The sequence below is a fragment of the Tursiops truncatus genome, chromosome X (genome assembly GCF_011762595.2).
Source record: "Tursiops truncatus isolate mTurTru1 chromosome X, mTurTru1.mat.Y, whole genome shotgun sequence".
Taxonomy (NCBI): Eukaryota; Metazoa; Chordata; class Mammalia; order Artiodactyla; family Delphinidae; genus Tursiops; species Tursiops truncatus.
In genome coordinates this window covers 79,145,090-79,158,154 of record NC_047055.1, presented here as the reverse complement: position 1 = coordinate 79,158,154, position 13,065 = coordinate 79,145,090, and the positions used below count along the sequence as shown (strand labels likewise).

The window sequence follows — 13,065 nt, the reverse complement described above, 5'->3', positions numbered from 1 at the left end:
GCCCCATTTTATTCTCAATTAATCAGCCTAGCTCTTCTAAAAAAATAATGGCAGGAAGAAGCAGCAAGCTCTAACTGAATAAGGAAATACATACCTCAGTAACTACAACTGTATACTCAGACCTTAGTAAGATATGTAATTAGAGCTGTATACTCAGTAAGATACATTACTTCAAGGGGATACTAACCATTAAATGGTTCATTCAGATAGTTCTGAAGCTGTCTTAAAATATGACCAGATATATCTACAGCAGTAATTCTCAACACTGGCAGTATATTAGAATTCACCTCCTAAATGGAGCCTGGGTTCCATCACAGGCCAGTTAAATCAGACCCTCTGAAAACGGGGCCAGGATATCCATATCTTTTACAAGCTCCTCATGTGCAACCAAGGAGAACCACAGAGCAAGAGAGTAGGTACTCCTATAGTGTAATGAATGGAAACCTGAACTGAAATACTGAAAGGTAAAGGTAATGAGTAACTGTGAATATATTTAAGACTCATTAAGAACATTCCTCTTCACTTAGATGGCAACTCTGTTGCACTTAACTTACTTAGATTGTCTATAGTAATAGATGTCCACCCCCAAATTTTTTTATTATGGAAAATTTCAAATATATACCAAAGCAGAGGAGTATAACCTCCAAGTCTCCATTACCCAGTTTCAACAATTAAAAAATCATATTCAATTTTATTTAATCTATATTCCAACCTAACTCGCCCTCTTCCCAGATCATTCTGAAGCTAATCCCAGACATATCAGTTCATTTGAAAATTTTTAGGGACAATACAGGAATACTTTTTCCTCCTAACATAACTACAATACCAATATCACACCTAAAAAAGTGACAGCAATTCCTTAGTATCATATATCCATTCAGTGGTCCAATTTCTGATTAACTTTGATTGAGGATCCAAATAAGACCCATACAATTAACATGTCTTTGTGAGTTTCTTTAAATCTTTTAAATTAGAAGTTTAATTTAAATCTTCATTTTTATTCCTGTAATTTGTTGAAGAAATCAGATCACTGTCCTATACAGCTTCCCATAGTTTGAATTTGCTGACTGCACCCCTATGGTGTCCTTTAATGTGCTTATTATGTTTCCCTGTCCCATGTATTTCCTGTAAATTGGTAGAACTACAAGCATAATCAGATTTGGGTTCTTTGCTCTTTTTGCAAGGCTACTTCACTGGTGGAAGTACTTACTTCTATCACAAGGTACAAAATGTCTGGTTGTGTCTCTTTTTTTTTGCCACTGATAAATGCCTAAATTTATTATTGGTTATACTCTGATTCTATCATTCCTACTTCATTTATTAGCTGGAACACTTGTATAAAGAGAAACTTCCCCCATCAACTACTGGGTTACCCTGATGTCCAGTTCATACAGGAGAGAGAGGACAACTGTTTAACCAGTTCTCAAAATGAGTTGCTCCTTATCTTCCAAAGATGACCCATGAATTTCTTCTTAGTATAATTATACTCATGAACTTAAACGTATTTGATAAGTTTCAATATATTTCAGTTATTATTCCCATTGATGCTCAACTCCCATCTTTAGCCAGTAGGAGCCTCTTCCAGTTGCCTCCTGAGTCCTTTTGACATAAATATATCAAAACTTCCTTGCTTTCTGGCACAACAAGGCACTCCAGATTATTTTTGTACATTTCCTGCCCCAGATCTGGAATCAGTCTTTTCACCAAGAAACTCTGCTTCTTTACAGTAAAGCTGCCCGTTTAAAAAAAGAATTTTTAATTACTAAAGTACATTTTCAATGCTAAACTGGAAACTGCCATATACCATCCAGCAAATGCTGCAATACTGTCAGAGAAACAAAGATATTATGTGACTGATTAAGTAAAGGCCTATTATTTAGTTCTAGTAGAAACACCCTGCATACATAAGCACTTCAAAAATACCAATTATTAATTTAACGACTAACCTTTTCAAAGTGATGAATTGCAAGCCAAATCTCCCCTTGTGCATTGAAAACACAGCCAAGATTACTCCAAGCTACTGCAAAGTTCGGTTGCGTCTCAATTGCTTTCAAATAACATGCCTTAGGAGGGGTTAATGAAAGAAGATGGGAGGGGAAGGAGGTAAAGGGAAAGGGGAAAATTTATAAAGGGGAAAAAAAAAGATTGGGGGAGGGGGGAAGAAGGTGATATCATTATTCCTTCTCTGACCAGCCAAAAGTGACCCTGCAGCATAGGCTCGCTTGCGCCAAAACTAATGCGCTGCCACAGCTGGCTGCTCCTGCGCCTGCGCCACCAGAACCCAGGTGCAAACCACCATGTTCAGTTCTGCCAACCAATGACCAACCCTTACACTGGGACTTAACCGGGAAGTCAGTTGCCTTAAGACTCTATGCTGGACTTCTCTTATCTGAACACCTAAGGGCTCTTGCTCTTGTTTTCAAGTGTTATCTGGAAGGTGCCACTTAAGGCTAAGTTCCTCCCCCACCCAAGTTTCCCAAAGTCTGTTCTACGATGTGTTAATAGTTATCACTGGAAAAAAAGATTTCACGATCAAATAAATTAGGAAAACAGAAAACAGGTTTCTTGACTACAGGACTTCCCTAAGCCTTTAATAGTATATACACGGTTCCCTGAACTTAGTTGACCATGGACCTCTTCTTTCATTGGACATTTTATGAGAATACCTATAAAACACATTTGGGAAATGCTGCTCTAAATAAACAATAATGTTCCTCACTAACATCAAAACTATGCTACTGAGGAGGAAAATGTTTTTCTGACAAGCCAGATATCATAAGGCCAGGCTATAAGTCACATCCTCACAATGCCCGTCTCCCAAGGAGGACTGAAGCTGAAACCTCATATGACAGGACTGCACCTAGGTTGAGGTCCCTGTAATGCGAGCGCAAACATCGCTTGCGCAACCTAACAGCATCGCACTGCGCAATCGCTGCGAACTGCTGCGCTACATAGAACACCCCTAGACGCAGCAAACGGCCAACCAGATCCATTAATCTACTAGACAGGCCCATAGAGAATATTTGTTTAATGAGATTAGTTGGACTCGAGGTATGTTAAAACCCAATTTTATCCAAAAAGGCTACAAAATAGGACTGAGGGAGCCAGTCAATCAGATTACTCATCTAGTCAACCGTTCACAGGGGCTCATTCGCACGCATTGCGCATTAACGCTGCGCAGCCTTTGCGCTACTGCAGGGTCACAGCGCATCATCAGAAGAGCAGAATGCTGCAATCCAAACAAAGAAGAAAAAAGGAAAAAATGAACAACAAGAAGAGTTAGAAGCTTTTACTAGTAAATTATCTCTAATAATTTTTAATATCAATTAACTTTTACTTATCTTTGACAGAATTGTGGCTATAGTATAAAACATTCTCTTACATAACTTGCTTGTAAATAAAATTATTTTAAGCTGTTTCTGAAGCCACAAGACAGAAGATTCAGGCATGGAGGCAAATTGTTTTGCTGTGGCAGTTACAAACCCGTTACCATATTTCTCATCATGTGACTTTTCGGTGCGTTCCTTGCTGGAAGAGGAGGAGGTGTGTGTCTGCCCTAGATCCAGGCCTCGAGCTCCCTTCAGCGAGGCACCTTACGCATGGAATAGGAGGTTTCACCCACCTGAAACCTTCTAAATACAATATCAATGGTGAAAAACCAAAAACAAGAGAGAAAATAAAAACAAGATCATTAGTAAAAGTTCAACAAAGCAATTGAAATTCTTTGGATGTCTATTACAAATGGGAATGAGGACAGTCTCAAGTCTGTAATATGGGAAACATGCAGAAGGGAGAGGGTTAATCAGGGCTATTGCATACAGCAGGGATTTTTGCTGGAAGAAAGGCTCTTCATTTTCTACAAAGACAACTTAATTTTGCTTCCATCTACTAGGAATATGCTGGCTTGAATTTTCAAATGCACTGATTACAAAAGAAATACATTGCATTTCACTCAAGAGTATTTTCTTGTTCACTAAGTTCTCACAAAAACAGAATAACATTTTTCAAACTAGGTGTCTCCAGAGCTCTGAAATAAAGAAGTCAGCAACCTAAGGCAGGCGCAATGTCTCAGCCTAAACCGATCTCTAAAGCTGCAGTGAAGTGCAATTCATGTTAGCTGTCCGCTTGGTGGGGTGACAATTAATAGAAGCTTATCAAATATTTGTTCTATAAATTACCAATTAGATTTATCAGCTAAGACTGAAATCAATTACAATCCATTAGCTGGAAACCTACATAAGGTTAATCCAAAGTGTCAGTAGAATTTATGAGCTATGCACTTAAAACTAGTGCCTTTTAACATCAGATGGTGCTGAAAAGCCTTCTCCCTCCCTGGATGAAGCAGTCAAACAGACAGCTACGCTGCGCATACACTCCACGTATTAGCATGCGCGTGGGGCTCAGAGCAACAGGTGGGAGTTTCAGAAGCATTCTGGTTTCTCCCCACTCCTCACCCCTGCAGCGCGGTTGCGTAAGGTGGCTTGTAACAAGACAATTTCATTTATAAATTTAATTTAAAATTATACCAAAAGCTTTAATAACCCAACCTGGTGTTCAAATTCTTTATTTGGAAACACAGAATGCTAAAAGCCACCTTTCCACTTGGGCAAGTTTTCTTTCGATCAGTCCATTTCCCAAACAAACCAGCTTTGTCCTTCTGACTTTTTTTTTTTAAAGGAGGTGGGATGGGGAGGAATAAAAGAAGGAAGTAAGAAGAAAAGAAGGTAGACAACTAGGATTGGAAAAGAGGAAAAGGAACTTGGGGAAGGGAGTGAGGACAAGAAGGGGCAGGATGTTCCAATTATTAATTTGCAATCATTTAACAGCCTTTCTTCCACTGTAAAAAGGGTGAGGAAGATGAAGGGAGGAAGGTTAAATAAGAATTTTAAATGCCAGTATTACAGGGTAACATTTGGATGAAATTCTTCTCCACTTACAAGCCACAAAGGACTTAGAAGAGCAGCATTTTCAATGGCACCTGCATCATATAGGAGTCTTGAGCCAAATCACAGGCGCTCTGCTTGTCACCAGCAGGCAAGCCTCAGATTTGAAGGAATGTTATTTATTCCCACATAAGATCATGACGGAGCCCACTGTTATAAAGATGATCTAGCTCAGCAGAAAGGCTCCAAAATGTTCAGGTTCTTGCTTTACCCCCAGATTTAGAACAGATATGCCAAATCCTGGCCCTGCTCTAGTCTGAGGCGATTCATGCCGTCAGTTTTCCTCAGTTTCATAGGACTGTTTTGTGAAGATAGCTCAATGAAGAGTTGAAGACTTGGCAAAAAGTACAAGTATCCGTAACACTGATGTTTAAATGTGTTCTATCAAACACCTACCTTGGCTTCTTCCAAGCGACCCAGGGCTTTGAGCAGGTTCCCCAGGTCACTGCGAACACAGTACAAATCCTAGAAACCCAGAGATACTCTGTCATTAATTATACTCTGCTTTGTCAACCAAAGATATCTTGAAATTACTTTTACGCATCTAGCTCCATCATTTTATTGTCAACTAGAGAGACTGCTTGACAATTTAAGAACAGGAACACAATCCCCTCCATCCTCAATTCCAAATTCCAAAAAATTTTAAAAACTCATTTGATGATTAAATCTGACTTGAACTGGCATGAAGTTATTTACAGAATTTATTGATCCCACTTAATGTGAATATGCATACCTTCTGCTGCAGAAATATAAATGTGTTTTACTAGAAGGTGCGGCTCCAGACACACCTGGGAGTCATATATGGTATTATCATCTTTCTAATATCCTAAAAACTCTGAATTTTATGATGCATTTGATCCCACCAGTTTCAGATAAAAGACTATGGGCCTTGCTATAGCTTCTCCTCTCCCCAAATGTTAGTCACGTTAAAAAAAAAAAAAAAAGCATCAAATGTTTGTTCAAGGTTATGAACCACTACTATATCGAGGGTCAAAAATTTTCCATAGTGGAAAAAAGGATTTAGCTGTGATTAGTTATTGGCAAACCTACCCTTAGGCTGTCAGACGTATAGTAGAAAACTTGACTTCATTTCACTATTAGACAAAAGGATTACCATCCAACCAAAGCTTTAATCCTGGCACCTGGCACTAGATTACTCATTAGTATTAACTGCCATTAGAGTTGAGTGGGCGAATAATGAAAAGCAGTCGACTCGGCTTTTTATTAGCAGCACAATTGTGTTGCTAGTCATCTGACTCACCAGTCCGTTCATCAGTATGAAAGACACATCAGAACAGTGAGCTTAAATTTTTATTTGTCCTTGGTTTGCCTTGTCAGTCAACAAGCAAAGACAATGGCAATAAGGAGTAAGCTTATCATTCCAAACTGTTCCACGTGTGGAAGAGCCTTACACTAAGTCCTAGAAAGTGAAATTTTGTCAACTGTGCCAAAGTATCATCATATATACTATTCTATGTGCAACTGTATTATGGTTTCCACAATCAGGTGATTACTGATAAACAGCTTTTGTGATTGTATATTATCATCCATCCAAGTGAACAAAAAGTCAGCCAGCAAAGAATAGGCTGCCACAGAACACCCTTACGGTTGGCCATACTGAGTCAGTTCCATGAGCTACCTGATCTGTCTGTCCATGGAGCAATGACTAGTGTTTTGGGAGAAAGTGGTGGTCTCCTGTGACCTCAAGCACAAAAGGCTAATACTAATCCTCATAGGTATCATTAATCTTATTACAGACTTAGCATCCTCTAATGAGTCTAAGTATTTTTCAACCCTATTTATACTCTCAGAAGTAATGAATTCTATAATCTTGCTATCTACTTTGTATGATTTTTTTCCCCTAAACTTTAAGGGCTACCGTTATGTTTTGGCAGACCATGACTGAACAATCCAATCTGTTCAAACAAACTCCTTCTACTATATCTCATTATCGTGGTTATACATCTTTGGACTTTTACCAGTTCCTATGCCTTTTCTGAGCCATAATAATCAGAAGTCTTGCAATAATTCTCCAACAATGACCCTAATGGGTTATACATCTTAGCCAACTGTTGCATAATTTTACCCTCTAGTTTCTATAAACTCTTGGATGCATGCCATCCAAGTACTGACAGTGTATATATCTATATTTAGTTATATCATCTAGACCCATTACAGCATACTAAATCAAGTTAACACAATGCCCACAGTTAAAAATAGATTATCTTCAAGATCACTATAAAATAATCAATAAGGCAGTTTTAGAAAAAGGTAAAACATATCATATTAAATATAATAGTGAAATCCAATTCTCCCACTGGAAATCCAAACCTTCATGCATGAATAACTAATTTCCAGAAAATTCAAGGATACCACTATTCTCCCCAAAGTTCAAAACCTGAGACATCAGTTCTGCTTCAGTAGTCACATCTAAACAACATCTGCTAAGAGAATCACAATTCTCAAACCCGGCCCATGTACCCATTCCTAGGTTAATATCTTCTATGCAAACCTTTATTCAATTCAACAATATGCCTGGAACTGTAGGGAAATAAATTAATAGAATCCTCATCTTCAAAGGGCTTACAACCTATGTGGAAAGACAAAACACATACATACTAAATAGCCACATAGTGGTAAAGAAATGAACTCAAGGAAGAAATTTTAAGCCGGGCCTTAAAGGATGAGTATGGTTTTAACAGACAAAGGAGGCGGACATTGCAGACAAGGGAAAATAGTATGAATAAAGGTAAGGAGATGCAAATGAGTAAGAATCTGCTGTATAACAACCCTTCCTGAAATAGCATTTATTCCCGCCTTTCCTCCTAGAGTCCCCCCACCCCCACCCACAACATCTACATACACACACGAAATAAAATCAGGTTGATTAAAGCCTACAGTAGTTCTCAATTGCCTCTCAAATTAAATTCAAACTCCTCAGCCTCTATTCTTTCTCAATCTTCCAATTGACTCTCCTCTACTACGCTCACTTCTTGTTACTACTTGACTCACCACTTCAGCCAAGGAAGTCTACTTGCTATTTACCTTCCTACAGAATGCTTAGGTTATAAGCATCCACTCGAGAAAATCTTCTGATTAATACTCCCTAAGAATAATCATCTGAGGAGCTTACACCTTTTTTCCTTTATGGGTCAGGTCCTGTCTCATATTATAATCCACAGCTGCCCCCACAACACATCTCCCCAATTCCTAACAAAGCACTGTACACACAATAAGCACTCAAGTATTTAAATGTGACATTTGCACAGCAAACTTACAAAAAGCAGAGCAGAGAGGGACAGAAATACAGTTGACCCTCTGCATCTGCAGATGCAGAAACTGTGGACTCTGAGGGCCAACTGTACTACACCACTGTTTATAAGGGGCTTGAGCACCCACAGATTTTGGTATCCGTGGGGGGGTCCTAGAACCAATTCCCCACAGATACCTAGGGATGACTGTATAAGGTTTTCTACAGTTTAGCTGTATGACTGAGACTCATTAACAGTAACAAATAACATGACAGTAACACGTGATGGTCAGGATGCCAGTAGCTCTCAGTGCTATGCATCCACAATCAAAACAGAAGCAATGGTTCAAAAACCTATAGACTCAGAAACAGAGTTCCTTAGAGCAACTCAGTATTATAGCCATCTTACAAAGAACATTTTATACATAATTCATAAAAGGGATTGCCAAGCATGGGCAACTCTAGTGAGTTATCATGTGAAAGATTACCAGCTGCAACAGCACCTTCAAATACAATGGACTAATATTTTAGTGAAATTATTAAATCACCCAATATTACAGAAGCCAATTCAGAATGTAAAAATATGAAACAGCTCTACTTCTTAAAAGTAATTTCTATAATCAAGTGACAGAATAACTTCTCAACTGACATACCATTAACTTAAAAAGACAAACACTATTGAAAACAGGTTGCCAAGACTACCACCTTAACATTTTACTTTTTCACTACTGCAAAACCAAACTAACCTGAGTTTCTTTAACTATTTTTCATAGAATGCCAACTACATCTGTGATTCAGGCCAGCAATGCACTGCCAACAAGAGCACAATCTAGGAACAGACTCAAGATTCTCTGTCAGTACTGAATTGACACAGGCATTTGACAGTAAGCTTAAATCTAGTTAAGACTAGATACCCTGAAATGAATTAAAACATGATCACTACGGTATATTTAGGTGAAATCAAGGCAGTAGGCACAGTCCCTTTTTCATTCTTACTGATAAAGACAGAGAAATACAGCAGCACCTTCCACTAGAAGAAACAGAACCAGATGGGAATGCACAGATGTTCAATGCCTTCAAGGGGTAGTCCCATGATTTATTTTAGTATTATCTTACTTCTTTGGTAGGGCACAATGATAAGCTTCCTCTTAACAGGTTAGATATTGAAAAGCATGGTTCTGTCTCCCACTTTAGCTTTCCCTTCTCATCATACTCCTACAGTTTGGTATACTGTCAGCAGCAATGACTGCTCTGCGATACATGTAGGCAACTGGAAACCTGAGCAAAGGGGATCAGAGTTCCAAGATGTTTGGGCCCACGGCTGTGTAAGAGGGCACAAGTGAATGTATACGTAATCAACAAGTGAAGGATGGAACCAACCTTAATTAATAAAGGGAAAGAATTTACTGTGACAATTAGGTACACAAGTGAGCCCTGAGCCTTGGCAAGAACAAGGTCCAAGCCCCAGTGGCAGCACATACAGGGTTCCCTAAAACTTTCTGTAACTAGCTAGATGGTACTGCAATAAAAATTACAAAAAGTCACTCAAATTTACATATATATGCATTGAGTATCTCCAAAAGGATACATAAGAAATTAGTTTCATCAGCTACCTCCAAGAAGGGTAGCTGGGAGACTTTTCACTGTATCCATACAAAAAGCAATAAATAAAATTTAACAATCAAAATTAATGGAAAAAATAACTGTTAATAGATATGATAAAAAGTGATTTCAGATCTTTGCATAAACTACTATATTAAGCTTCAGTTTCCCATCTGTAAAATAACGATAAGGGACAGCAGAATGGTTTTCAAACTGTGCTCAAGGGCTGCGTTGAGGGGTGGATGCCCTCTGGGTACCCAGATAAAAAGGGCTTCCTTTATTTCTTCTCTCTACAATGTTTGCTTTCAAGATATTCAGACTCAGGTTTTAACATCCACTTCACCATTACTAGCTGTTTGATCCCAAGAAAGTTAACATAACCCCCCTGAGTCTGTTTTTAAGTGGTAAAATTGGAACAGATACCATCTACTTTGAAGGATCACTGTGAGCATTAAGAAAGACCAACGTCTGATTGGCACAATGTCTGAGCACATAGTAGACTTTCAATAAATGGTAGCTATAAAAGTTAATTATTAACCACTTCAAGGGTTGGTGCAAAGCTAAATGTTGACGACGTAGCTCAAAAACATATTCTTAAATTTTTTCTGGATTCCTATAATCTCCCTTTTATCACTTTCCTGTTATGTCTATCTTATTTCCCTAACTACATCAAAAGTTCTAAGGGCAAGTCTTACTTTTTCTGTGTACCTTTCAGAAACCCTAACACATGGTGAACTTAATGTCTGCCAACTGGGCCTCACTTGTTCCCAGGAAAACATCTGCAATTTAGACAAAAAAATTTTTAGAACTAATCAAAAGCCTGGTGTGCATACTATCACCTCTATTCTACCACTTCTAATTATGTAGAAAGAAAAGAGAATAGAATATTGAGGAAAAAAATTTGCAGCCTAGTTTTCATGTCACGGATCCATACATTGACATCTTAACTATTCTATATTACAGATTAACGCCCTTCTTCCACTATTCCTTGAAAATCAATTAACCGTTGCAAACATGTTATAGCAGAAATTATCCAAATTTAATCAAAAGAGCCCAAAGAAACAATGTCATGTGTTCTGTACTTTTACAGGCATTATAAAGATAGATGTAGAGTTTCTTGCAATAAGGATAATTTTTATACTCTCAAATAACTTGCTAGATAAAATAAATTTTTTTTAAATATAACACAGACCTGAGTCAAAGCAATTTCACCATTTTAAGTAGACAAAACATTGCCAAACTCTTGACTTTTTTCCATGCAAAAACCTATTTGTGTCTAAAGTATCAAACTGTTTCTTTCTAGGCTTTTGTGAAGGGAAAATAATAACAATTAAAATTATACTCACAGGATTGTACTGAAGAGCAGAGACGTAAGCTTGTACTGCCCCTTCCATGTCTCCTGCTGCTACCAAAGCGGCTGCCAGGTTAATATAACCATCGATGAAATCTGGTTTCAGACGCAATGCATGCCGATAATGCTCAATTGCTTCCTGCAACTGCCCTCTTTCCTTGTACACATTCCCCAAATTCGAATAGGCTTCTGCCAGAAGAGGGTTCTGTTTAATTGCCAGAGTACTAAAGTGGGCAGATCTGGAAAAGGGGGAAAGTATTCCTGCATGGGTATGCATGTTACAGAAAGAAGGTATGGCCCATATGCAACTCAGTTTCTGAAGATCCTGTGTATTGCTCATTATATAATAATACATTATCTTTTAACTAGCGCATAGTAGGAAAAATTTTGGAAATCAAAGTTTTTCAGAAGTGGAGGCATTCCAGATTTCAAATTGGAACACTCTTTTTTCTTATGAGATAAAATTCTTAACTAGAGTCTCATTACCAAACTGCCTCATTGTAAACCATGATCGTTAAGATGAAGAATAAAAATGCTATGTGCGTGAGTCTCATTTTCCATTTCTTGAAAAGATTCAATTACGCACACCTTTAAATGTCTAAATAAGCCAAAATGACAATTTATTAAAAGGATAAGAACACAGATTCTTCCCTTTTGATTAATTCAATTGATTAGCTAAAAGTAGCACATCATAATGACTTGATGGCATCTGCAACTTGAACCACATATGCACCTCCTACCACAGCATATACACCATCACCTCTGAGCATTTCTGTCCCTCAAGCTGACAAATCTTACAAAGGTGAGAGTGGATGCTCAGATGTATACTAAGAATAATTACCTGAACAGAGTTTTAAAAAAGCAGCAGACGTAGGTGGAAAGAACTAGAAAAGGTCCCTAGTCATACTGATAATATAACCACAAAAGGAGGGAAGAAAAACTGGCAGCTGGGCATGTCACAAGTGGGCAAGAGAGCAGATGTGCGTTGGTGGCTCCAGGTGAAACCCAGTACTGGAAAAATTTCAAGTTCAAATATTTAAGTATCATTTTTCAAGCTTAGCACCCAGAGGCAGCAATCACCAGCATCACCCCCACATCTCCTACCTGTCCAGCCTTCGACACTGGAAGTGTATAGATGAAAGTAATAAAAGTACACCAGTATTGTCTGGCTCTTGTCTCCAGAGCTGCATGCAGTGTCTCTCAGCTGCCTCAAAATCTCCTGCCTGATATTCTCGATGTGCCAACTCAGCTAACCCTTGGAAGGAAAGCATACGTTTCGTTGGTTCTGGAGAATCATCAAAACATTTGAGGGAAGGGGGGGGGGGGGAAAAAAAAAGTTAGAAATGCAAACAAAAAAATGTAAAAATATGGTATATTAAACTTAAAGATGAAAATGCTTGAAACTATGTAAAGCACTAGAGTGTTCTGCACGTTACTGATACCCCCAAGTTAATATCAAGTGCAGAACTGGCATCTTTAGAATTCGCCCATTAACTTTCTTTCCCAGACCAGACAGAAATATTTACTTAAAAAGGAGATTACATAATGACAAAAAATACTTTGTATCTTTAAATTACAAATCGTAAGTAGCATCTAAAGATTTACGAAACATTATTCCTCATACCTTAGGTAACACAGAAAAACAAAATATAAAACATGTGATTTGCAAGGTCACATAGATTTAATAATGTCAGAATAACCTGGGAAACTTAATACTTTGTCCCATGTTTTAGGTTGGATCTGTGGGGGGTGGGGTACTGGTAACTATCTCTTAACCTGGGTTGGGGGCACCATATGCGTAGTGAACTCAATTATATTGTTTTGTATATTTCACAACTTAATTTTTTAATTACTTTAAGGGCAACACTAGAAACAAGCATACGGGAAACAAAACTAAAAGTCAAGGTGCTATTTTTAAA

The 13,065-nt window shown here is 38.1% G+C and overlaps 1 protein-coding gene across 5 annotated transcripts in view; it reads right to left on the bottom strand.

The window, feature by feature from the left end:
* OGT (O-linked N-acetylglucosamine (GlcNAc) transferase) overlaps positions 1-13,065 on the bottom strand; it is a 37,114-nt gene that overhangs the window by 21,609 nt on the left and 2,440 nt on the right. For 4 of the 5 annotated variants that reach the window (XR_012329211.1, XM_033849936.2, XM_073799030.1 and 1 more), the window contains exons 2-5: positions 12,251-12,431; positions 11,142-11,385; positions 5,340-5,408; positions 1,947-2,063 (exon numbers count right to left, since the gene is read on the bottom strand). Coding sequence is in view for 4 of the 5 variants with exons in the window: in XM_033849936.2 (XP_033705827.1) it covers positions 1,947-2,063; positions 5,340-5,408; positions 11,142-11,385; positions 12,251-12,431 (611 nt within the window). In the remaining variant the exon portion in view is untranslated. The remainder of the gene's footprint in view (positions 1-1,946; positions 2,064-5,339; positions 5,409-11,141; positions 11,386-12,250; positions 12,432-13,065) is intronic. The other variant, XM_033849935.2, reaches the window with a different exon arrangement.